At 42.9% G+C, this 24,082-nt stretch overlaps 1 protein-coding gene across 3 annotated transcripts in view; it reads left to right on the top strand.

The window, feature by feature from the left end:
• The window catches only part of Grin2b (glutamate ionotropic receptor NMDA type subunit 2B), a 436,141-nt gene that overhangs the window by 301,651 nt on the left and 110,408 nt on the right, over positions 1-24,082 (top strand). For all 3 annotated transcript variants that reach the window (XM_029535630.1, XM_029535631.1, XM_029535632.1), the window contains one exon: positions 23,128-23,242. In XM_029535630.1, the coding sequence (XP_029391490.1) occupies positions 23,128-23,242 (115 nt within the window). The remainder of the gene's footprint in view (positions 1-23,127; positions 23,243-24,082) is intronic.

Raw genomic sequence — 24,082 nt, 5'->3', positions numbered from 1 at the left:
AGAGAGAGAGAGAGAGAGAGAGAGAGAGAGAGAGAGAGAGAGAGAGAGAGAGAAAAGAGGTCTGCCTTGTAAGGGTCTGGCGTCACTAACTTTGAGTGTGCCTACCTCCAGTGTAATGTCTTCTACCAAATACTGATTTGGACCCCCAAAGTTTCCCTTTCTATCAGATGGGGTGGTTCTCTCCTCCTCTGTGGTGCTGAAGAAGCTACTTTTTATTATATTGATCTTTCTTCTGTAGTCTTGAAGGAGACATAGTTCCTTTGCCACCCCAGTCATTCTTCAGATTCCCACCTAAACGCCTTGTATGTGTTCACTCTTGTCGGTCCCCTGCAGATTGCTGATGGTTTCAGGCACACCTGGACTAGAACTATCAGTGCTGCTCAGTCTGCTTGACTTAGAAGCCCGAGTGCTCTAGCAGTCCTTGTTGATTAATTTCTTGTGCTGCAAGTAGTACCCACGTGCTACTTTGTCCCTGTCATAATTCTGCACCCTGGGATGTGGGAAACATGGTAACCGAGAGAGGTAAATGTCTCCAAAGACTGTATAGTAACTGTTACCACTGTTACCAGGTAGACATGAGCTCATGCACATTCGTACCACCTCCCTCTCCTTCTCTCTTACCCTCTCACTGACCTTGAATTTGCTGTGGAGCCAAGGCTGACCTAGAACTCCTGATCCTCCTGCCTCCATCTCCCAAGTGCTGGCATGGCAGATACACAGCAGCGTGCCACAAGTGGTAAGCTCATTTCTTTCTGTCAGGACTGGCTTCATGTTGTTTTATGCAAACCCGTTGGCTAGTGACATCACAGGGACAGTTTATTGCCATTGCTGAAGGTACTCTTACCATGACCAGAGTAAGCCAACTAAAAGAGCCATGGTACTGATTCCATTTTAAGAGCTAGAAGCAAGTGTGACCGTGTGGCACATGCCTGCTATCCTTGCACTCAGGAAGACGAGGGTGGAGGGTGGAAAGCACAATCCTGGCCTGGGCTACACAGCGAGGCTCTGTTTGTAAAGGAAAGCCCAGGGACAGAAAGCAGCAGCAACACAACCCCCATCCACCACACTGACACTGGGCTTTCATTCTGCTCTTGTCTCGGACCCTTGTTCTGGTTTTGCACACCGGCTATCCTTAGGCATCCAGTTTGTTATGCTATTAATTTTATTTCTCAATTCTTAAGTTTTAGCATGACAGCAATGAGAATTTACTTTGGGCTGTCACAACTTGTATACACACTAGTCACATAAGTTAATTTTAAGTTCCTAGAACTACACACTCATTATATAAGTTATTTTTGCATCACTGTAACAAAACACCGGAGGCTTGTTAACTTTATAAAGAGAGAAGTTTTATTAGTTCTGGAGGCTCAGGAGCCAGCATCTGGTGGTTGTCTGTTGCTGTCAGAGTCCCACTATAGCAGGGTCAACATTTTGATGGATGGGTTTTTCCCTACCTTTCTATATATTACAATAATAATTTTTATTTGCTTGTCATATTCTATACAAATGATTAATACAAATATTTGGTTCTTAAGATATTTTTCAAGATGTAAAACTAGTACATATATGTTGCACACTATGTCATTTGTTTGTTTGGTGTACATTTAAGAATATGTAAATTTTTATTACACAGAGATAGTAGTCTTACGTTTTGGAATATTTCCTCCCAGGCTTTGAAAATATGTTTAGATATGCTTTGTTTACACAGACACAGGGGGATCATTTCACCACATACAGAACTGAAATTATTCTCTCAAAAAACAACACCTTTGGTTAATATTTGTATGTTCGCACAAGAGAAAATAATTTTAGACGTTCTTTACTATCTTGCTTTTCCGTGGGAACTTCTCTTAGGATGGGTTTGTGATCTCCACAAGTTGAGAATTTGCAGGGCTTTAGGGACATCTCTAAATGTGAAGCAGTTCCTGCATGTGGCAGTCCATCAGTAGGGAATGGCGAGCGCGCTCTTGCTTCTGCAGCATGTGTAATATGCTCATCAGCTTGTAAGCCATGGAGCAGAGCCCAGCAGTGATGTGGGAGGTGACTCCAGCTGAACGCTGGGGTTGGCAGGGTGCTATTTGTGCAGCCCTGTCACATCTGAATAATGCCTCTTTAGGAATGCTACCTACCTAATGGAGAAGAATGGGAAAGGTCTATTTATCATCCTACACGGGAGATACAAAGGTGTCATCTCTAGCCTTGCCGAGTCTTATATACTTCTGTGATATGCTGGGTAGGGGGGCAGAGTTTCCAAAGCCATGCATATCATCTGTCAAAAAGTGCATTTCTTAAGATTGCTACTCTCTATCTACATGGTGAGGCCACAGAGCTGGTGAAACACCACTGACTTTTTCTTTTCTATGGTAAGAGGTTTTTTTGGTATTTGTTTTTTTTTTGTTTGTTTGTTTTTTCCTTTATTAAGTGAAATTCCTTCAATTCGACTCAAGTGCAGAAAATAGTCAGCAGATATTGTAGTCCTACTGCACAGGCTTGGTGTTCTTAATTTTGTCTATCATTACTGCAGAGCTCTTGAGCAGTTTTGCCAGGTACACTGGTCCCTAAGTACAATCTTAGAACAGCCATAGGTGAGGATTGTGGAGGCTGGACACTCCATCCAGTCTTTCCACGCTGTTTCTCATTTTCAGAAGGTTACTGCGGCAGGAGCTGAATCCCCCTCTAGCCACTGTAGCACCCAAGGGAGGGAGAACAAAGGTAAAAACAGAAGGGGACATGAAATCAGGTATTGCCCTAAGTTACTAGGAGACAAGAGAGAAACTGGGGTAGAATGTGGCTCAGCTCAATGCTAATTGCACCATCTGTGAGTGTGTCAAGAACGCCGATAGACTCAATAGACTGAGCTTTTTTTTTTTTTTTTTTTTTTTCATCGCATTTAGAGACAAGCTGCTTCCTGAATTGGATGGATTTTAAGGTTATGCTTGCAGATTTCCAAAGTGAACATTGAGGCTTTTCCCCTTCTTTGCCTGTCTCCTGAGCTGTGTAACTCATGGTAACTGGGAATTTACATCTTTGGAGCAACTTTGCTTGCTGATTTGCCTCCATAGCATTTAGGTGGGGAATAAGGCTCATCAACCCAGGGCCCTCCCTGATTTTCCAACATCTCATCACTCAAGGACTTATTATCCACTTTGTGAGGTTGCTGGGTCTCTTGCTTTGCACTCCTTCGCCTCCTGTGGCATCTGGGTCCTTTTCTTGCTTGTTAGGACTTCCACCATCGGGTGAGGATGAGGACTGAGAAGAACCAAAGCCTTCGATTCCTGATAGAAGATCTACAAGGGCTAGGTGAGGGAGAAACCTGAACCCTTGCATACAGTCTGGTGGGGATGGGATCTGCCAATTCAGATTCGATGCCCTGCCTGTCCCCATCGCTGCTGCTAATGAAGAGTTGACTTTGTGGAAAACAGGATAGAAAAGGACTGCAAAATGCAGGAATCTTGCAGTGAGCCGTAACTTCAGCACGTTCCTATAATGTGATACTCTAATGAGAGCGAGTCCAAGACCATCTGAATTCACTGAAGTATCAAATTGGTGTGCAAAACTTCTTGCCATTCACATAGGTCAGGCACATATTAAAATGGACGCACTCAACGAGGGTGTGAATGTGATAACGCTGGACTTTCGGGTCACCTGAGGCAGTCTTCAAATCATAGGCACAGCACTTTCATGTAACAAAACTTGAGAGGAAGCCAGGGTGCAGACTTGGGTAAAAGTTCCTAAGATATCATCCAATGAACTCAGCCACTGAGCGAAGGAGATGGCCAGGATCTTGTGATCTTGAGAGGTCTCAGTGAAAGCAACACAAACCCTTCAAAGAGAGTCCCCAGATGTAAAGACACCCGAATTCTCAAACCTGAAATCAAGGGGTTCCCAAGGTGACTGCACCATGGCTCGTTGGAGCTGGTTCTAATGGACCGTTTTCCCATTCTTACCAGCAGCACCTTCAGACATGCCTGTGACTCTGCTGGCTACCTCTTGCTTGGTATTAGCACACCAGGCCCCTTTCTTGCTGGACCCACCAGCATTCCTTCCTCTTCTGCCCATCCTTGGAAGGTCTAGTCAGTTCACGGTGATCATGAAGCCTGAAGTCAGATGTAGTTAAAAGAAGGAAGAACATAAACTCTAGGTGCCCCACCCTGAGCACTGCCTGAAGACCTCAGAGCTGTGCTCCGTCTCCCTTGGCAGGATGTGGAGCAGTGGAGGCATTTTAAACCCAGCCCACTTCACACTCTGAATCCTTCTGTCTGGTTCACAATGGCCCTTGCCTGAGACTGTCCTCTAAAATTCAATCAACCTCCACCATTATGGCTGAGACTCACATCTTTTTTCTTTTCTTTTCTTTTCTTTTCTTTTTTTTTTTCCTTATCTGAACCGTGAGCCCCTTCGCTTGTCTTTATTCCAGGCATTATTTTCTTCACAATAAAAAAATTAATTAGAAAATTAATTGGATCACTTATCATCCCTGTTTGAAAACTTTTCTTAGATTCTTATTAATATAGGGTCACAGCAGCATATTCAAGACCATTGCAAAGGGCTCGCTGTCTTTGCAGCCTTAGCTCTCTGCCTCTTTACTTCTGTCTTCCATCCCACTCAGCAACTACAGCTTCATCCTTGCCACAGAATCTTGACTTTCAACCCATCATACTCTGGGCAGTTCATGCCTGCCTTCCCTGGCAGAAACTCTTCCTATTCTATGGCCCAGCTAAAAGAGTCCCAGGCCCTTCTTGCCAGCACTACACCCTCCCCTTCTTAAACTATCTGAATAGGTTTTGTTGTTGTTTTGATACAGTGTTTCATTCTGTTGCCTTCAAACTCACCGTGATCCTTCCGCCTCAGCCTGTGCTTAGAGCTATGAGCCAACATAGCCAGTTGCTGCTGCACAATGTAAGCTGTGCTCCTTGTTAGGTTTGGGTATTTAAGCCGTTGAATTTACAGGCTTCTGGTGTTTAAACCATTGTATTTATGATGCTGTTATTTGTGGGGCTTTAGGATTAAATCCTTTATATTTGTGGCTCACTTACCGTTGTGGCTACATTCCTGAGAGATAAAACATGCAGGGTCAGGGCAGTCTGGGAGTGGGGTACAGAACAGAGAGCTGGGACACATGAGTGAAGATGACACAGCTGTCAGAGTTTTCTGTCCCCTCTAGCACCTCAGGGGTGTGCCCCAGCCGTACATGTTCTTTTGATTCCTTGCCAAAGCCCCCCTCATGTTCATCTTCTTGCTGATAGAGAAGGACAATGCAGAAACCCAAGGGACTCCTTGTTGCTTTCCGTGGGACAAGTTCTTCATTCCTTGTCACTGTCACCAAATCAGGACTAGGCACCCCCCTGTCTGCCTCAGAGGCACATCTCTGCATAAGAACCTGGCCATGAAATTATCAGGTAGTCAGAGAAGCCTTGTTATCACTTAGAACTCAGGTTATTTGACCTTCTAGTAATACCACTCCTTTTTTATATAGGGTTATCTGTTTGCTTATTTTGTGCTACTAGGTATCAAACCCAGAGGTTCACTTAAGGTGTGTAGATGCTTCACCAATTATGTTACACTCCATGCCTTCTAATACAGGCTTATATAACCAGACAGCAAGCCAGATGCATCTAAAGAATGGTGTGCACATTGCATCAAGTCTTATGAATGCAGACGAATAAGAGGAAAGATTAACAGAGTCACAAAGAAAGCTATCGTCCTTTACCCTACACATGGGGAGACCTGTACCAGTTCCTTCAGATCTGGAGAAAGATGGAAGGAGAGGAGAGATGTAGACATGGGGTCAGCAAGGTTATCCTTGATGTAGTCATTTCAAATTACACACTGGACCATGGGAAAGAGCTAGCGGACTGGGGTTCAGAAAAAGACTACGGGGCTTAGGCATATTTAAATTCTGACCTGTCTGACATCACTAGTCGCTACGGCCAAGCCCGTTTCCTCATCTGTAATATGGAATCACATCCTGCATCACCTGCAAGCTCCCAGGAGCACTGAGTGCCTGCGAGTCCTGGCTTCTCACTTTCCTGTTCCCACTTGACCATTGCCACATGCCCTACCAAGTGAAGTTCACGTGATGGAGAGGCGGGAGAGCCAAGTTGCAGATTAAGTCAGGGCAAAGGCTCTTATGATTGCTTGTAGTTTCCATAGCAAGGCCCTCACATGAGGAGAGCCCCTGAATGGACATGGATAGGCGGGGTTTGGGCGTCCTTACTTCTAGTTCAGAACGGTATGAACCAACTCCTCTCACTTCCTTCCTACCTTATGTTCTTGTTCCCTATCTCACCTCTTCCCCTTCCTTTAACATTTTCTGGCCAGTGGCCCTGAGTCCAAGCACGCCTCGGTGTGAGTCACTGACGACAAGAGCTGCTTTCAGGTTCGTGCTTTTCTCTTGATACTGAATTATAAGTCTCTCATGCACAGTTCTCTGGCAGGTTTGACAACTGTGCCATTCCTGGGCTTGAGGCAAGACTCTTCTCATCCAGGCAAAGAGCCACAAGTAGCATAGTCATTAGAGCAGGAGAGGAGGGATATGTGCCCCCATTTCATGGTTTACAGAGCCATCTACACTGCAGAACCAGCAAGAGAGCTTGACAACGCAGGTTCTTAGGTTCTATCTGAGGAATGTCGATAGATCCCTAGTCTCAGGACAAGGGCCCTGTGATCTGCACACTCATGGGGTTCACTGGGTAAGTATCAGGGACCCAGCTTGATCTCTTACAATAAGCCTGCAAGGGACTATGGCATGCTAACGTACACACTCCTGGGATGCTTTCTTTGAGCCATATTTTCAGGCTGCAATTTTAGAGGAGGCACAAGAGCTCTAAAGATCTTAATTGTTCTTAGTTGAGTGTGAAGGAAGAACTATGAACCATGATAGACACCGTCCTTCCATTTACGTGTGCTGGATAATCTAAAATGGCTCAGAATCTACATTTCCAGCCATTTACTATCTCCAGGGACGTCCTGAGTGTGTTTTTAAGTAGAATTCCTGTAAGCTACAGGCATAGGTTTTTACTAAGGGACAGACTAGATTAGTGGTACAGGGTGTAGTGTCTGTCTTGGCAGGACCTAACTTTCCACATTCAATAACATCCTCACCAATGTAGCCTCCCCTCCTTACGGGACTTGAGAAATGAAAACAACTCTAGTTATTCTGTGCAAATTACTAGATTAAATAGTGGCTTAAGAAAGCAAACAAATTAGCTGCAAGGAGATTGGGAACCTCATTGATAATTTTCCTCTTTGGCTCTAGCTGGAGCGCCTTAGACCTCATCCCTGCGGTCCTGAGACCTTCCTGCCTAAGATGTAGGTTTGGCAGCAACTCTGTTTTAGAGGCATTCGCGCTCCAACTGGAGCCTTGGGTGTGGTTAGGCAAAGAAATGAGAAGCATGAAACGCTCAAGATAATTTATCTCCTCCAGGTGGTTCCTGTCCACAGCCGGCCCTTATCTCCTCTTTCTGCAACACCTACTTGAATCTTGACTTGCTTTTGGCAGTGCTCTGGATGTGCAATGTGGTTGCCATGGAGATGCTACCCAGCATGCCACATGCTGTTTCATCTTCTCTCCATCTCTTCATTTCTCTCCAGTGTGTGCTTGTTTGCTCCCATTCTACCTCGCAGACACCCACCCCAACCTTTTTTTTTCCTAATTGAAGACATCAAACACCACACTTCTTCAAGCCATTTTCCTACAGCCTCCCCCCCCACACACACACACACTCTTATTGAACATGTTTTAATTTCATATAATCAGAATAACCTGGTACTGACTGGGAAAAAAGGAAGAAAGTTGCCCCAAATGTTAAATTTCCCTTGTTTATGCTGGTTGCCTGGGAGGCTGAGGGAATTCAGGCAAATGTTAATCAAATTAACATCCCTTACTTTCCCAGAGATTAAGCCTTTACCAGGTGGAGAGAGACATAGTCTGATTTCCACCTGAGCTCCTTCACGTCTCTGCCCTGTAGACAGCTCTGAGCTGCCCTCGGTCCCAGTTGCCTGCCCATGAAATATCCATTTTGCCCATTATTTGCATTAACCCTTAGGCATCTCTGTAATTGCCAGCATGCAGTTTGTCAGGAGTTGGCCCAAATATGAAGAAAATCATCATGTGACTATTAACTGTTTATCTCCCCCTTCCATGCCTGGTGTAACTGCCAGATAATGAGAAGAGCTGAGGGAAATACTTTGTAACTATGTGTACCTAACCAGGTGAAAATTGAATAGGTTCTCCTACTATACCAAAGGTGTTTTTATTTTTCTAGATAATTAGAAAGACACTAGAAAATAAACATATAAACATAACTTTCCCCCCATCCCCTTCCTAAAAAAAAAGCTGTCTCATCTGTATGTCATAAGCAAAATGAGTTATATTTCTTTCTTTCTTAAACTGATAAAAAGAATTCACATTAGTAAAAACAATCCCAGAATTACCTTTTACACATGTTCCAGATGCCTCAATTTTCTAAACTCAAAAGCAACCCGGGTACCAGGCAGTCCCCTTAGATGACCAACAAGACACAGCCCGATTTCGTTTTCTTTCTTCTATAACAAAACTGCTCAGAAACAACCAGGGCTCACCGTTCTCTTCCCATGGCTCTTCAATGTGTTTACTTACCTTCATCTGCTCTCTCAGGGCCATGGGAGGATAGGAGGGCAAGCAGGTCACATGATCCATATAGGTAGAGCTGGCTTTAGGGACGATTTAATGTGAAAAACAAAAAAGGAGACATTTACAGGAACCTGCACAAGAATGAGGTCAACCTGGAATTTCTCTCACTGCTTTTAGAAACCAGTTTTTGATACTTCATTTTTTCCCTAAAATCAATAATTGAGTCACTTTCCCCCAAAGAAACGTCCTCCATTTCCCTCTTCCTCTGTGTGGGTATGAGTATTGATTGTGTACGTTTGTGTGCATGTGTGTATGTATGTATGTGCATTTGTGTGTGTATGTATGTGCATGTGCGAGCATGTATGTGCATGTATGTATATGTGTGTGTGCATGTATGTGCATGTGTGTGTGTTTGTGTGTATGCATGGAAAAGCCAGAAAGTAGTGAGAGCCACTTTCCAAGCTAGTCTTCTAGAAGTTCTAACGAATCGATAGGTGTTTATTGAACACTTAGCACCAGAAAGGAACTAATTTAGATTCTGCAAGAGGATAATAGGATGAGATTTGACTCTTTAAATAGTGCATTGTCTGTCACAAAATTCAAGTCACAGGCATGAAAAGTTAAATAGCCAACAGGAATAAAATGGGCCGTAGGAACAGTACATGAAATACTGAAATGTAGTCCACACGCTAGAGGACAGAGGGAGGGGAGAAGGGAGGAGGCCTGCATGGGCAAGAAAGAGGGAGAAGGTGGGTAAGAGCTCAGTGGGGCTATTAAACCTGAGCAATATTTGAACTGCATTCATCTGAAAGCGAACAGTAGAGATACAGGCGTATTGTTAATGCATATTGTTCCAAGACAGTAAAAAAGCCACTTGACTTTAGCAATGGTTCATCTGGAGAACGGGAGAGAATTCCAGCTGTGCAGATGGGGGTCAAGGTGTGGAGGGCCCTGAGTGAAGTTCAGCTCTTACTCCAGCGAGTTAGGGAGCCATGGGAGATTTGGAAGCAATGGCTGACACGGCAACATGGAGTCTATAGTAGGGATGCATGTAAGAATGACGAGGATGTAAGGCAGAGGTCTCGGAGACAGGCTGTTTGGGAGATCTGCATAGGAAATGATAAGGCTCCATAGCACGAAAGAAGGAAGGAGGGGACTCATGCAAGGGCTTCTTGTAAGGGCTGGTGGGTTTGTAATTCCAGCATCTTACAAGAGCAGGAGTGTCAAGTGATGAGTGAGGATGTAGACACCTGGAAGGTCTCAGGACTGAAGGACTCAGCCAAGCTAGCATCTTCAGGGTGACTGGTACTGTCCAAGTGCTTCGTCGGGATTACATAACTTGAGAAAGAGGAATCAGGCGGGCAGCTGTTTTGAGGGAGTGGTCCATCAGCTTTATCTCAGGCACTGTGACTTTGTAATGGGGGGAAGGCTAGTGATCTCAGCTGAGAAGGGGTGGAAATAGATGATAGAACGAGGTTTAGACCAGAGGTGTAGGACTGGGGCGAGGGCTCAAGGTTAAAGCATTTGATAACACACTTACAGAGACTGCACACATGTGGAGTTCAGATCCCCATGACCCACATATATGTTATAAATGTTGGGGAGGTGTGATGACCATTCTGTAATTCCAACCTGAGATGACAGATTTGGGACATTCCCAGAGCAAGTCAGCCAGCAAGATTAACCATATCAGTAAGTTCTAGGTTTGCCTGGAAGATAAAGGGTGCTACTCACCCTTAGGCCTCCACATACAGAAGCCACATATGTACACATTTACCTACATACATGTGTATCCACCCAAGGCAAACATGTCTACATGTGTGCATACATGGAAATGGAAGGAAAAGTAAAGATGGGCGGTGTAGGACTGCAAGTCAGTCAGACTGAAGATATGGCGTCTGAGAAGAGCTCACAGGGTGCACCAGCCTGTGCTGAATGACAAAGGAAGGGGAAAGAGATCTCTCCAGCAAACCAAAGTTCACCAAACCAAAGCTCACCAGCCTGGCTCACTAGCCAGCTTTCTCTGGGAGTCCCCTGTCTCTGCCTTCCCAGGTTAGAATTACAGTATTTACGTGGATTTGGGGTGGGGAGGGAGGGGCCAGGGGTGCAAACAGCACAGGAGGTAAGGGGAACTGAGTCACAGTTGAAGAAGGAGAGCATTTAGACAGGAAACAACACTGCAGAATCTGTCTACCTTGTGATCAAGATTCAGAGTAAGCCCAGAGCCATCCGTGGATCTGACTGTCCAGACCCAAAGTGTGGGCCTGCCTCCCCCATTGAGAGTAAATGAGATTTTATTATAGCTCCCAGAATGACTTTAATATCATACTTTTGAAACCCTGTGAGAACTTGGACATTCTGTGCCAAACCAAGATAAACTTCCAATCTTAATGGAGCCAGATAAATACCCGAGCTATTGTTGCCAGCCTCTAACAAATGCTCTGAAAATGTGGCCCCAGCCTTCATAACTGACTGCCTCCCAGAGCACGGGCTGAAAATTAATTCTCCTATAAGTCCAGTCAAGCTTACTGCCTTGTGCTTTGTCCTCTGGTGTCTTATAAGGCAAATGAATTCCATTTCTTCACTTCTGAGGGGTTTGTGTGTATGAAAGGTGGCAGATTGACAGCCCCAAGAGAACAGGGCTCTCTTTTTAGTCTATATGTCCCGACCATCCATGACTCCAGGCATCCCGGGGGTCGAGGAGAGCCTGTGAGTTTTCTTCTCCCTGAGAACCATCACTGTGGTGGAACACTGAGGACAACCAGATGCCGATCCCGAGGGGAAGGAAGGCACTCAGGCCTGCACTTGGGCTTTCAATTCCACCACGGTAGAAGTCTCTGGATTCTTTGTGTCCTGCTCTTCTGACCATGGCTTCTGTTGACAGTGTTATGCTCAGTGTGAGGCTATGTGGAAGGAACATGAGCTCGGGGATTACTAAAAAGTGGATAGATTCAATTCCTGCTGCCAGCAACCTCGGGCTTCATTATAACACAGCTATTACATAATCACATATAATATATGCTATTATTTTATAGCATTGCTGTGAGAATTTAAAATAACATAAAACACCCAGAACAGAGCTTGGCATGTGTTCAATAAATGATAGCATTCATTGTTGGACTTTCTTTTATTGCACAGCCAGAGCTGAAATATGACTTCCAAGCATTTTTACTTATGTGTTAGAAAGCTAGGAGATTAATTTACCTCAGGGAGACAGAATTCTGAAGCTGTATGTTGGAAAGGGAAGAAAGTGTCAATCAGCAAATTCTGTACACAATGCTAGAGTATTGTTGCATTTTAACTGAGTTTATTGGTTCTAGGAACACAGCTCCTAAGACGAGCCAGTCTGTCCTCCTTTTCATTCACGTGGTGAAAAAGGAGTTGAAACAGAAAAGAGATATCAAATTATACCAAGAATTTGAACGCTTTAAGGATTGGAGTCTTACATTGCTTCCATCATGAAATGACAGGGGGAAATGGCTTTGGAGTTGGTCCTGTTAAGCTCGAATTGATATCAAAGCATTTGTTGGACTTGTCCGAGCAGAAATACTGAAGTTAAGTTCAGGGGAGAGGTGAGTAGATTCTGAAATCTTGGTGTGTGGGGGTGATGAGTGAGCGACTGAGTCTTGAGTGAGCCAGAGGGAGAGTTATAGGCTTGACATTGAGACTTGGGTCCTCTCAAAACAGAGAGTTTCAATAAGAAAGGAACTTAAAAGGAGGGAAGTCTGGCCTGAGGAATAAAAAGAAGACCAAGATAATATTTTACTTTAAGCAACAAATATACAAAGCAAATGTCTACGCAGGAAATTCTCACCAGCATCAAGCAGGAGAAGGTGAGCAAGGAACAGGAGGACAGAGCAACCTCATTTCATTTCCTAGACCTTGTTTTGATGATCAATGACTTCATGAAATATATTGGTAGAATAGCCGAGGCAAGAGCCAAGACAGAAAGGGTTTAGGAGCAGGGTTTGATGTTGAGAGGCAGGCAACAGGTGTCCATTATCTTTGTAAAAAAAAAGTTTTCAATAAGTAGAGATGTCCATATAATTACCTTTGAGAGGGGTTGGAATATCACTTTGCAAACTGCCCTAGTAAACAAAGAGTTAATGGTATAAATGCACAGTAATTTCAGAAGCATTAAAGAGCAGGTTTCCATGGAAACATCAACCTACAGAGGGAGAGAGAGAACTGAGATCCCCTGACAAAGAAGGAACAGCAGAGTTCTAGCCCCCACACAGTACAGCAATGGAGATGATTACACAGTTCTCTCATCTACCCTGAGGAGATGCAGTTGGGGTTCACGGTGCTGTCCTCTTAGGCGGGCGCAGTGGGGGGAGGATTGGTTTGGTTCACATAAATTCTTGTCCTCATTTTGTCTGAAGCTCTGAATCAGAGGCCAACCCGTGTTAGACTGTTTGACTAGTTATTAACAGATGTCTTTAACTCAGTAAGTAAATAAGTAAACAGGTCAGTTTGCACCCCACCCTTTTTACCTTCTCCATCCCAGTCTGCTCGGGAAGCACTGTCATGATGTGCTGGAGTTGAAAGCTATGTTTTTTGTGAGCTCTGGACAACTAAGATTTGGATTTGGTGGACAATGTTAAATTTTTATATTACATTTTATTTCTTTGTGTGTGTGTGTGTGTGTGTGTGTGTGTGTGTGTATATGATATGTGTGCAGTCAGAAGACAAGTTAGAGTGGGTTCCTTCCTTCTCCCACATGGGTCCCTGGACTCAAACTTGGGCCATCAGGGTTGACAGCAGCTGCTTTCACGTGCTATCTCACAAGCCCAGACAGACAGGCTAAGCAATGTTAACCAATACCTTCGCATCAAGCATTATAGAGAGGAGAATCACCCTTGATTCTGTAGGCAGTGGCCCTTACTGTTTTCAGGTCCACCCAGGATAAACATGTTAAACTCCTCAGCTCTTCACTTCAATCCTACTTTAGGGATGTCTCTTCTCACTAATCTGTTATCCAGAGAGCCATTCCCTAGGCTCACCACAGAAGCAACGTGAACAAAACCCACACTGGCGTTTCCTGCTGACCTCAGACTGCTTACTCTCTTCACTCCCATCCTATTTTACACTCTGCATCCTCTTCTTCACATGTAGGTTTAGCACAACCCTTAACTGTCTCCATCAGCATCTTGTGTTCCATTTTGCCGCCCTCACTATTCACGTCTTTTCTTAAGTCCTACACTCAACAAGTTATTACGTTTTCTTCCATGTGGGAGGGTTTCATCCACATGGCAGATATGGTTTGTAGGTAAGTCCTCTCCACAGCCTCTCATGAACCTGTACCAGCACTCAAACCCATAGCCTCTTGTGCATCCTAGACAAGTACTTTACTAGGGAGCAACATCCTCAGCAGCTGGGTTTTCTAAAACAGAGATGTGTTCTGGAACAAGTCAGCATCTTCCACAACCATGTTTCTTGTACCAGCAGCATGATGGGATTATGGAATGAATATCCACATCCCTTAAAGTCATAACAGTCTCAGCTTCATCTTAGTTCTCTGTCTATTCCAATCCTTCTCCGACCATTGCAATCACCCTGACTCCTTTGGTCCCCTTCCCCTCCCCATACAGCATAATGACTTCTGGGAAGCCCCGCTTGCAGAAATCTGTCAACTATCGCTAGAAGACTAAATTACAGCCTCATTTTCCATGAGTGACAACTCTTCATAGCCTCTGTTCCCGTCCCTGGTAACGGAAGCTGTCACAGATTCATCCTAAATTCATTCACTCCTTTTGTCCTTTGCTTAAGTAGACCTAAGTTATAGGTCAAAATTAAACTTGTGGTAACTACCCGGAGAATGGGGACTGCATATGCTTCTTCCAGTGTGCTCGTCTTATTGATCCTTTAAGGTGATAGACAGAAGAGAGGGTCCTGAAGAGGGAAGAACAAACCAAGGTCGAGAAGAGAAAAGCCTCATTATTCTCTTCCCAGGGCCTCATGCCCAGGGTACTTCAGGTCCTTGGTTGAGGGCTTAGACGTCAAAGGTTTCTTTCAATCTAACTGGAAGTCCACAGGAAAGAAGTGTTTTCTGGTTAAAGTTGAATGTTCTAGAGAAATTTTTGTCAATTGGTGCTTGTTTAGTTTTGGCATTTTCCCTAAATACTGTTTCTAGCTCATAAGCAAAAAATGGATATCAGAAAGACAAGCCTTTGCCTTAAAAGTAGTAGTAGGCACCCTAGATATTTTCTATTGATGTGCTAAATGCTCTAACCAGAAGCAAGCTTGGAGGAAATGGCTTATTTCAGCTTACTGCCTACCATCCATCATGGAGGGAAGTCAGGGCAGGAACTCACGGCAGGATCTTGGAGGCAGGAACTGAAACAGAAACCACAGAGAAATGATGCTTACCGGCTTCTTCCCCATAGCTTGCCTGGTCTACTTTCTTATACAGCACAGGACACCCCGACCCCCAGTCCAGAAGTAGCACCACCCTCAGTGGGTTGGGCCCTCCAGTCTCAATCATTAGTCAAGAATGTGCCCCACACACTTGCCTCCATGCTGATGGAGGCATTTTCTCAAATGAGTTACCTCTTCTCAGATAACTCCAGGTTGTGTCAAGTTGACACAAACCAACCAGGACAGTAGACATAAAGAGGTAACAGCAATAACTGAGGGGCCAGCTGGCTTTTGATTTGTAACATTTTTCCCTGGGTAAGTCCTGAGGCTTAGTGAGGACAGCGTACCCTGGATATATTCAATATAGTAAGGTGGTAGAGAAAACGACTTATATTCAATATTGTGAACTCATGGATGACATGTGAAAATGAGCTAGAAAGCAAAAACAATTCTGTGATCTTCCGATTATCAAGGCATCTCTTGGTGCCTGTCACTGGGAAGTCCCATGGTTGTGATTACCTTAGCAGGGCCTTATCAGTTCTCCGAATAGCCAAGGTGACTAAGAGTGGTGAAGTGAGAAGTCATTTCTTTTCTCTTTCTGGTTCTCCACGCAAAATTGAATGGGAAGCAGGTTTGCTGCATTGCTCGCTAATTAGTGTCAAAGGATGGCTTCATTGCCTCCCCATAGGAAGTACCATACTTTCATATCCAAGTAGGAGTATGTCTTTCCTGAAGAGACTTTAAGGAGAATTACATAGTGTTCAGGCAGAACTGTAGGAGGTCAGAATAGGGGTCATTTTGAATAGTCATTTACCGTCGACTGAAATTATGGAATGTAAGCTTATCTTTTGTGTTCTTTGGAAAGAAAACATCATATTAAATGAGTCTAGTTAAGTGATTTCCAACTGCAGGAAACCTCCCAGGGATTCACTAACCACAACAGCGAGAAGCAAATGTTCTCTAGCCTCAGCTCTCTCATTGGGAGCAACGAGAGATGTTCTGACTGTAGTATTAAGAGCAAAGGAAAAGTTGGGGAATTGGGAGACTCTGAACTTAATTGGCCAAAGCTCAGCAGCAGCTCCCCAGACCTCCGTGTGATCAGCAGTAAATGTGAAAGGGAGGCTGTGATACAGTCCCCCAAATGCTAAAGGTCTCCAACTTCTAAGTAGTGTTTTTGAAAGAGAACAATAGTGAGACTGGAAAGATGGTGCAAAGGTTCAAACCACTTGCTGCTTTTGCAGTGGACCTGTTTCCAGCACCCACGTAAGGTGGTTCCTAACTCTAGTCCCAGGGGATTCTGTTCCCTTCTCTTACCCCTGTAGGTACCTGCATGCATGTGGAACGCACATACACTCATGCTCACAAACACAAGCATACAAGAAGATGACAATCATTAATCTTTTAAAAAGGGAACAATCGAAGCCTGAGAGATGGCTGAGTGAATAAATAGGGTGCCAGTCACACACAAGTCAGGTGTCGGGGGGTATGCCTGCACTGGAGAGACCTAGACAGGCTGAGCTCTAGAGCCAGCCAGCCTGAGCAAACCCTCAACTTTCTGGTTCAGTGAGAGATGCTGACTCAAAAAAATGAGGTGGTGGGTAGTTGAAGACGATACCCTACATCCACCGCAATGTCATAACATTACTTATTGGACTATGTGTCGTGTGTGTGTGTGTGTGTGTGTGTGTGTGTGTGTGTGTTACAGTATCTATACAAACTTTCTCTTTTCTCTTCGTTGCTTTTCTTTCCTGCTTTTATTTTATTTCTACTCATCTATCCCCAGCAGCATCTGGGACACAGGACGGGCCTTTTCATTTGCTTATATTTCTTACCATTGAAACCAAGGCTCTGTGTTGATCCCAGAGAGAACTCTAAATAAGCCCAGGAGAGAATTGTCCCCTGGCATAGACAGCCACATTGACCCACTTGGCAGAACGGTGAGGATTTCAGCAGCCATCACACTTGTGGCAGAGCCACAACTCCTTGATTTCACTTTTCTTTTGAGGCGAATAGGATTCTATTGTGCATTTGTAGCACCTATACACAAATCTCACTGATTTGATGACTGTCCATAAATAACAGCTTTCTGTAGGAAAATAAATGCTCTCTGCCCTCCTCCTCGGTCCTAGCAGAGATTACTGGGCAAGTCTCAACAATTCTCTTCTATTTTCTTTCATTTCAGATAAAACTAAGTCATGACATTCGCTTGTGAAACAGGGTCCATACGAAAGCTCTCAGGATTTTTCATTGTTGGAGTCTGAAGAGGTTTTTTTTTTTCCTTTTTCTTTGTAGTAAATTGTGATTGATGTCACCATTTGTCCCTCAAATGAAAGTAGTTCATCCCAAACTCCCAAAGGGACGAAGCATATTTCTTACCTCTAGCAGAGGAGAGGAACATGGCAGGGTTCTAGCAGCCAGCTCTCAGGGTGCCTTAAAATCTCTCTCATTAATTTAACATCACAAACAGAATTTAAATAATTTATATATGGACTAGGCCACACTTGAACTTATTGTTGTTTGTGAACGTTTCGTGAAAGAAATTAATGATATTAAATACCATTTCAGAAAGATAAAAATGTTTAATTCATTAGAAGACAAACTATATTTAATCTGCCTCAAGTAATTATAACTGGATATTGTGGTGTAACCTTTAAATTAGTTTCTTTCAATGTTCTCTACTAGCTATTATTTTTCCTAAATCAGAGAAAAAGCTTACAAAACTAATTTTCTAATTATTTTGTCTGGTGCATGGCTTCATATTGCTATATATGCCACTATAGCTTCAGGGGGATTTTTTAAAGTTTCTTCAAAGTCCTCTTTCAAAAGCAAAGCAAGACAAACAAACAAATACAAAAAAACCATTGGCTAGATGAAATAATTTATCCATCTTGGAAATGTTACCACACAGTCTAGGGTCAGATGAATTCAAGAACTAAGCAGGGGTCCTGAGATGGAGGCCTTTCTCGTAACCTTCTCCAGCAGGGCTTGACAAGAATTCACTGGCAATAGCCTACCAAGGCAAACCTACTACACTGATTTGATAGTTCAGGACTCATTCTGATAAACGAGTTCCTAATTTAGGAAAAAGTAAGACATTCCTATTAAGTTTATCCAAAGGATAATGTTAACAGATATAAAAAGCTAATTTACAAATGCCTTGGCCTCTCTCCTTCAATACTATTTTTAATGAAATGGCTTTAAAAGGTTTTAAAATCTATGTTTATGTTCTTGTAAGAAATTGTTTCCACTATTTCCAGGGTAAATGTGTAGAAGAAACAGTCATTTCCAACAGCACCTTCTACTCTTCAGGAAGACGTTTAAAAAGACTTGTGGCTTCACCAATCAGATTTCAGTAAGCGAGCTGACTCAGTATTTAGCAGAAGAAATGAGGGATAGATTAATTGCTCTCCTGTATAATCTGCTAACTATATATGTCCTATAACATAATATTGTATACCTTAAGCATATTAATTTAAAGAAGATTAATTTGAAAGAAAGAAAGAATAAAATGCTCCAAAGAACATGTCAATACAGTATAGCTGTAATTACCCACACCATCTAAGTTCTAAGATTGCTTTAACCAATCTATTTTTTATTGTTTTTAAAATTGCATAAAAGTAATTGGTTTCATTATGACATTTTGTACGTAATTACCACTATACATTGTTCAGATTCATGCCCATTCCCAATCATTCTCTTCTTGCTCTCCACAGTTCCCTCTCAGGGCTCTATTGCCTCTCAGCCTCTATTCTCCAACCCTTAGAGTATCCCAGTTTCAACAGTGGGCCATTCTCAAGATGGTACCTCCGTTGCCCTGGTTCAAGTCACGATACAATGGGATGGGTTTCCTCGCCAATCGGTGTCTTACCAACACTCGCTGCTGGATCTGTGGCTTGTGTGGGCTGTGGGTTACGCTTGAGGGCAGCACCACGGGTCCCTGCACATGGGATGCAGGGGAGACATTTCTGATGAGGATTCTGCTTCTCTCCAGCTTCCAGGGAAGCCCTGTCTGGAGGCCTGTGTGCACTTCTTGATGCATCGCCTGCCTTTTCTCTGTATTTTCAAATGTGGAGCCAGATTTTCAAAACATTTCCATTTTTTAGCTCCTAAAAGTTGAGACTTGTGCAGGAGAATGAATTCTTGGCTTCTTGCTTACAAGTTTCTGTCCTTGAAAATTCCTGTGTAACTATGTACCATCAATATACCTCTGTGTCTGATATCTTTATCTCCATCATCTACCAGAAAGGCAGATTCCACACTTCCGGGTAAGATGGCAAACCTGAAGCTTCCTTCATGTGATCCAGTAGAGTGTAGTCAGTGTGAGGAAAGGAGGGAAGAGCTTTGGCTCCACTTTTGAAACATAGTGGTGATTGGAAGGAATTTGGACTGGGGTTAAAGACACTTAAGCCAGGGCATTTTCTGTGTGTGAGATAATGGCTTGTATAGAGAAACCAGTGATTATGGGGGTCTCAGAGTCTTAACTATAGTTCAGCTTCTTACCCAGGACTTAGGTTTCAAGGTCTTAATATTTTAAATTGATAAAGTATAGCCAGATCCAAAGGTAATTGAGTATTTTCAGTTCTCATGGGAAGTTCAGTCATCCATGTGATCTTATGACTTCATGTTACCTCCAGATATGAACCTCAGCCTTCATTTTTTCTGTGTAGCTCATTGATGAGCAGGCCTTGCTAGATGTCCTATCAGAATCTCCTTCACTGAAGCAGGTGTCTTGCTGTTATATGGTCAGATCACAATAATAACCCTTTTTAAAAGTGCTCGCTATTGTATAATCTCATGTATAAATCACATTTTATACAGTGTTCCTATTGACGATTTCATTTGTTCATGACCACAACTGTTCTCTCTGATAGCTGGAGGTCCAATGGCATTTTCATTTTGATGAGGTATCATTTAGGTTCACAAGTAGAGGAGCGACCTCAGCCATAATCATTTCCACCCTTTATTACCAATGAGTGGACTGATGGGCTCTGCTGTCCAAAAGCCATCCTTACTCAGAGCTGTTTAAGTTTTCAAATGCCCCAGTAGCTAAATGGTGTCGCAGCACAGGCAATTCCTCACAAAGAAAACACACACACTGTACATGATTGATCCATATGCTGTGGAATGACACAAATGATTAAAATACACATAGTAGAGTACTTTGTAGAATGTCATGAAGCTTTATTAATGGTCTTGATAGGTGTGAAGCATCCAAGAAGAGCTTAGCTAGATGCGATGAACACAGAGAAGAGGAAGAGAAAGAATGTATCTGCAAGGAGATGATTTCTACATGAAATCAGGACATGGAGACATGGGAAAAGAGATGTTTAACTGCAGGCCAGTTAGAGTACCTTCAAGTGGGCTTTATTTCCTGAAAATTTAAATTTCTGCCCTTGGGCTTCCAGCTCAATGATTCAGAGATGTCGTTGTGAGGCTATATACCAACCCCATTCATGTTACGTAGAAATTTAATCATTTCTGGAACTTCTATAATTGCCTTCAGAAATGGACACTTCCTTTTAAATATTTTAATAGTAGTTTAGATAAAGGCAGAATAATTTATAGCCATGCCTGGTGAAGAGGTGGGTACTTAAGCTGGTAATTTATTCCCCCTCCCCCTCCTCCTTCCTCCATTCTGTCTCTCCTCTTTCTCTTACTTATTTTCCTCTCTTTTGTTTCCTTCTTTAAAAACAAAATGGGATTAAACTATTTTTGTTGCATAATCTTTCTCTAAAGATGTCCAGAAATAATTCCAAGTAGCTCAGTACTATTATAGGAAGAACATATTTTTCAGGTTCATGATGGCGGATGCTTCTACTGTAGTTTGTCGGTTTAAAATGCTGGTTTTGTAATTATATCCCTTAGACTGAATACTGTAGGGATTTGGGTTGTATTTGGAATTAGCGCCAGCTACAGGAAACCTGAATATTATCTTCAAAGTAGCAATGGATTCTGCACCGACTGAGCTAAGAGGTGAGGATCAGAGCAAGGAATGAAGAAGATACTGTGTGGGACATGAGCTGGATGGTGGATGCCACACTTGACCGATTGAAGGCTCTCAAAACGAGGAGTAACTTGAGGCCATGTTATATGATGAACATGTAAGGAAATGGGATCCAAATTCCATGTTGTGAGAACAGGCATGGTGTGGAAGAAAGGCCATGGGACTTAGGATATTACTTAATTCTTACTTCTGATAAAAACTAGTAAGGTAATATTGAGCAAATAATTTAATGTTTGTCTTTCCTAATCCACAAAATTAAAATTATAGAAGCAAGTGAGCTGAAGGTGTCTTCACAGGTTGAAATGAGTTTTTACAAAGGATGTTTGATACTTGTCTTCAAATACTTGAAGAATGCTCAGATCAAAGAAGGACTAGACTAAGACCATACAATATCGTAAGAAGAAACAAGTTTTCAAGGGTTGTAAAGGGGTGGGAGTCAGCTTTTAATAAGATGGAATCATGAGATGGTGGTGTGTTGAGGACAGAACACACCATGGTGAGTACCTCAACTGATAGGAGTATTCAAAAGAAGCCTAGAGGTCAAAGTCAACGATACTGTAGAAAGAAAGCATCGATTGTAAGAAATGACAAGCTAGCTGACCTGAAACATCTAGCTGGAAATTCTAAGACCTTCTGTTCTTTTGGAGTCTCCTGTGCTCACAGCTGTACCTCTAAAGCTGCATACCATAGAGTCAGGGCAAGCTTTCCAATCCCAGAGAGCCCTAGAGTAAAAAGTGGGGTGGGGGCAGTTATGTTGCACAGACATCTCTACCATCGCTAGAAGGTTCGACATTTCTATAACTTTGTCTGCAACAGGCAACCTTCCCAGATGTTCTCAAGAAAAGAAGTTAGAAGCAGGTCCTCTGAGCTGTCTCTTTCACTGCTTTGTGAGATGCCTAGTTGGTTCCTTCGCAGAGACTCATCTCTCAAACAGTATCAGACCTAAAATGCTGGAGTAGCGTATCACATAGCCCAGAACTTCATTATTGATTCCGTGAGCCTATATGGTAGAGGGACATTAATTTCTATTGGCCCAGTTGCACTAATGTACTTGTAATGATCAGGCCTATGGGAATTTCCAGCTGCTTCTTAGCTCCAGCAGTTAGCAATGGGCAGGATGGGTTGGGGATAAGTGTCCTGCAGGAAAACCATTCGATTGGTCTGTTATGGGTGGCTTCCAGAATTTTCACTGATTTGTGCTTTCATCCCCAAAGCATAGTATGAAACACACACCCCTCCTTTTCCCACACTCAGAGCACATCCAGCAGAAGTCCTGGGTTCTAGATGCTTCTGGCCTGCCATGCTCACTTGATTTACAAATAAGGTCTGAGCAAGACCTTAGTAAGAATTTAAAGAATGTGCAGAGTTGGGGGTGGAGACAGACCCTAAGCGCCTACTTGCTACCTTTCTTGGCAGAAAGTTGTCTTGATACATAGCCATTTTCTTTTCTTGTCTCTAGCTCCTCCACCCCTTTATTCCGCCTCCTTTTTTGAATAATGATTGTTAACACTTAATGAGCACTTACTATGCGCCAGGCCCTATGGTAAGTGCTTAACCTAGTTGTCTCATTTAAGCTTACAGACTTAATTAGGTGATCTTTTTATTACCAGACTTTTTGCAGATGGGGGAAAAGGAAACAGTCTTAAAAGTGTCTAAGTGAGGGCTGGAGAGATGACTCAGCAGGTGAGAGTGTGTGCTGCCCTTAGAGAGACCTGAGTTTGGTTCCTAGAACCTATTTTGGGTAGCTCACAAACCATCTATAACTACAGCTTCAGGGGACCCAGTGCCGCCTCCTTCTGGCCTCTGCAGGCACCTGTGCTCATGTGCATATACCCCAACACAGACAAATATATATATATATATATATATATATATATATATATATATATATATATATATAATTTAAATTAAAATAATTTTTCTCAATTATTTGGTAATGAGCCAACCTTATTTTAAATTATATTATTTTTTCATGATTCCTACTGTTAAATATAGATGGGTGTTGCATAATAAATAGGAATTTGAAGAGTGTCAGTTGACTAATGGTCTTCTGTGTTCCTACCTACTGGACCATCTTTTTGTCAACCTAAGTGCCTTCTGCTTTCAAATCCTTTTTCAGACTTTTAATCTTCCTTTAATTTTATCGTTACAGGTATCTGATCAACGTCACTTTTGAAGGGAGAAACCTGTCCTTCAGTGAAGATGGCTACCAGATGCATCCGAAGCTGGTGATAATCCTTCTGAACAAGGAGAGGAAGTGGGAGAGGGTAGGACATGACTTTGGCAATCCTTGAGCTAAGTAGAGAGGCAGGTGTTGGGTCCCAACCTAGCAGCAGGAGTGCACAATTTCCCATTGCCTTAAAGAAAAGCAGCCTCTTGGTTTTCCAGGCATCAGGAGCAAGATACTAGAACTCTGAGAGTCCAGGAGAAGCCAGACCTCAAGAAAGCACTCTTTTTCATTCTCTTGCTACTTCAGCTAGCCATGAGGTGGTTTTCTTTATGTTCTGATGGCTATCCATCGCTGGTTGCATAACTCATGTCTGCTTTAATGGGAGATGATATGTATGCAAGCCAACAAATTTCCTGAAGAATCTAACTAGGCAGAACCAGTTAGAGCTTCTATCACATGGTGCCAGAGGAAGCCAATAAGCCCAGCACACAAGCAGAAGGGCTGACAAGGTTTGCTGTGACTGAAATTTGGTGCACAGGGCTCTATTTGGAATCTGTTCTGCTACTAATTGACCATAGCCTTTGAAATTCTGCCTTTAGACATCAATTCCTGTTTTCACCTCTGCTTACATGCTTGTCTGTTTAGGACATGGTGGTGGGGAGAGAAAATTCTCTTAGCCTATCAGTCTTTCAGTTTCTTTACCTATAAAATGAGAATTAATATATTGGCATCTATAAAATACTTGAAGCAGTACCTGACATACAGTGAGCTCTCAATAATCACTGGCTTTAGCTATGATTCTAGATCCCAGGTTAAATACCCAAGAGTAATCACTGGGTATTTTTTGGAGGTGCATCCTGCTGGCATTTGTCCCTTGAAACACTCTGACAAGTGGTTCTGAAAATAAAATAAATAAGACTGAGAGACGCTGCTTACT

The sequence above is a fragment of the Mus pahari genome, chromosome 2 (genome assembly GCF_900095145.1).
Source record: "Mus pahari chromosome 2, PAHARI_EIJ_v1.1, whole genome shotgun sequence".
Lineage (NCBI taxonomy): Eukaryota > Metazoa > Chordata > Mammalia > Rodentia > Muridae > Mus > Mus pahari.
Note: the sequence above shows the minus strand (reverse complement) of the source record. Positions and strands in the feature narration are given on the sequence as shown.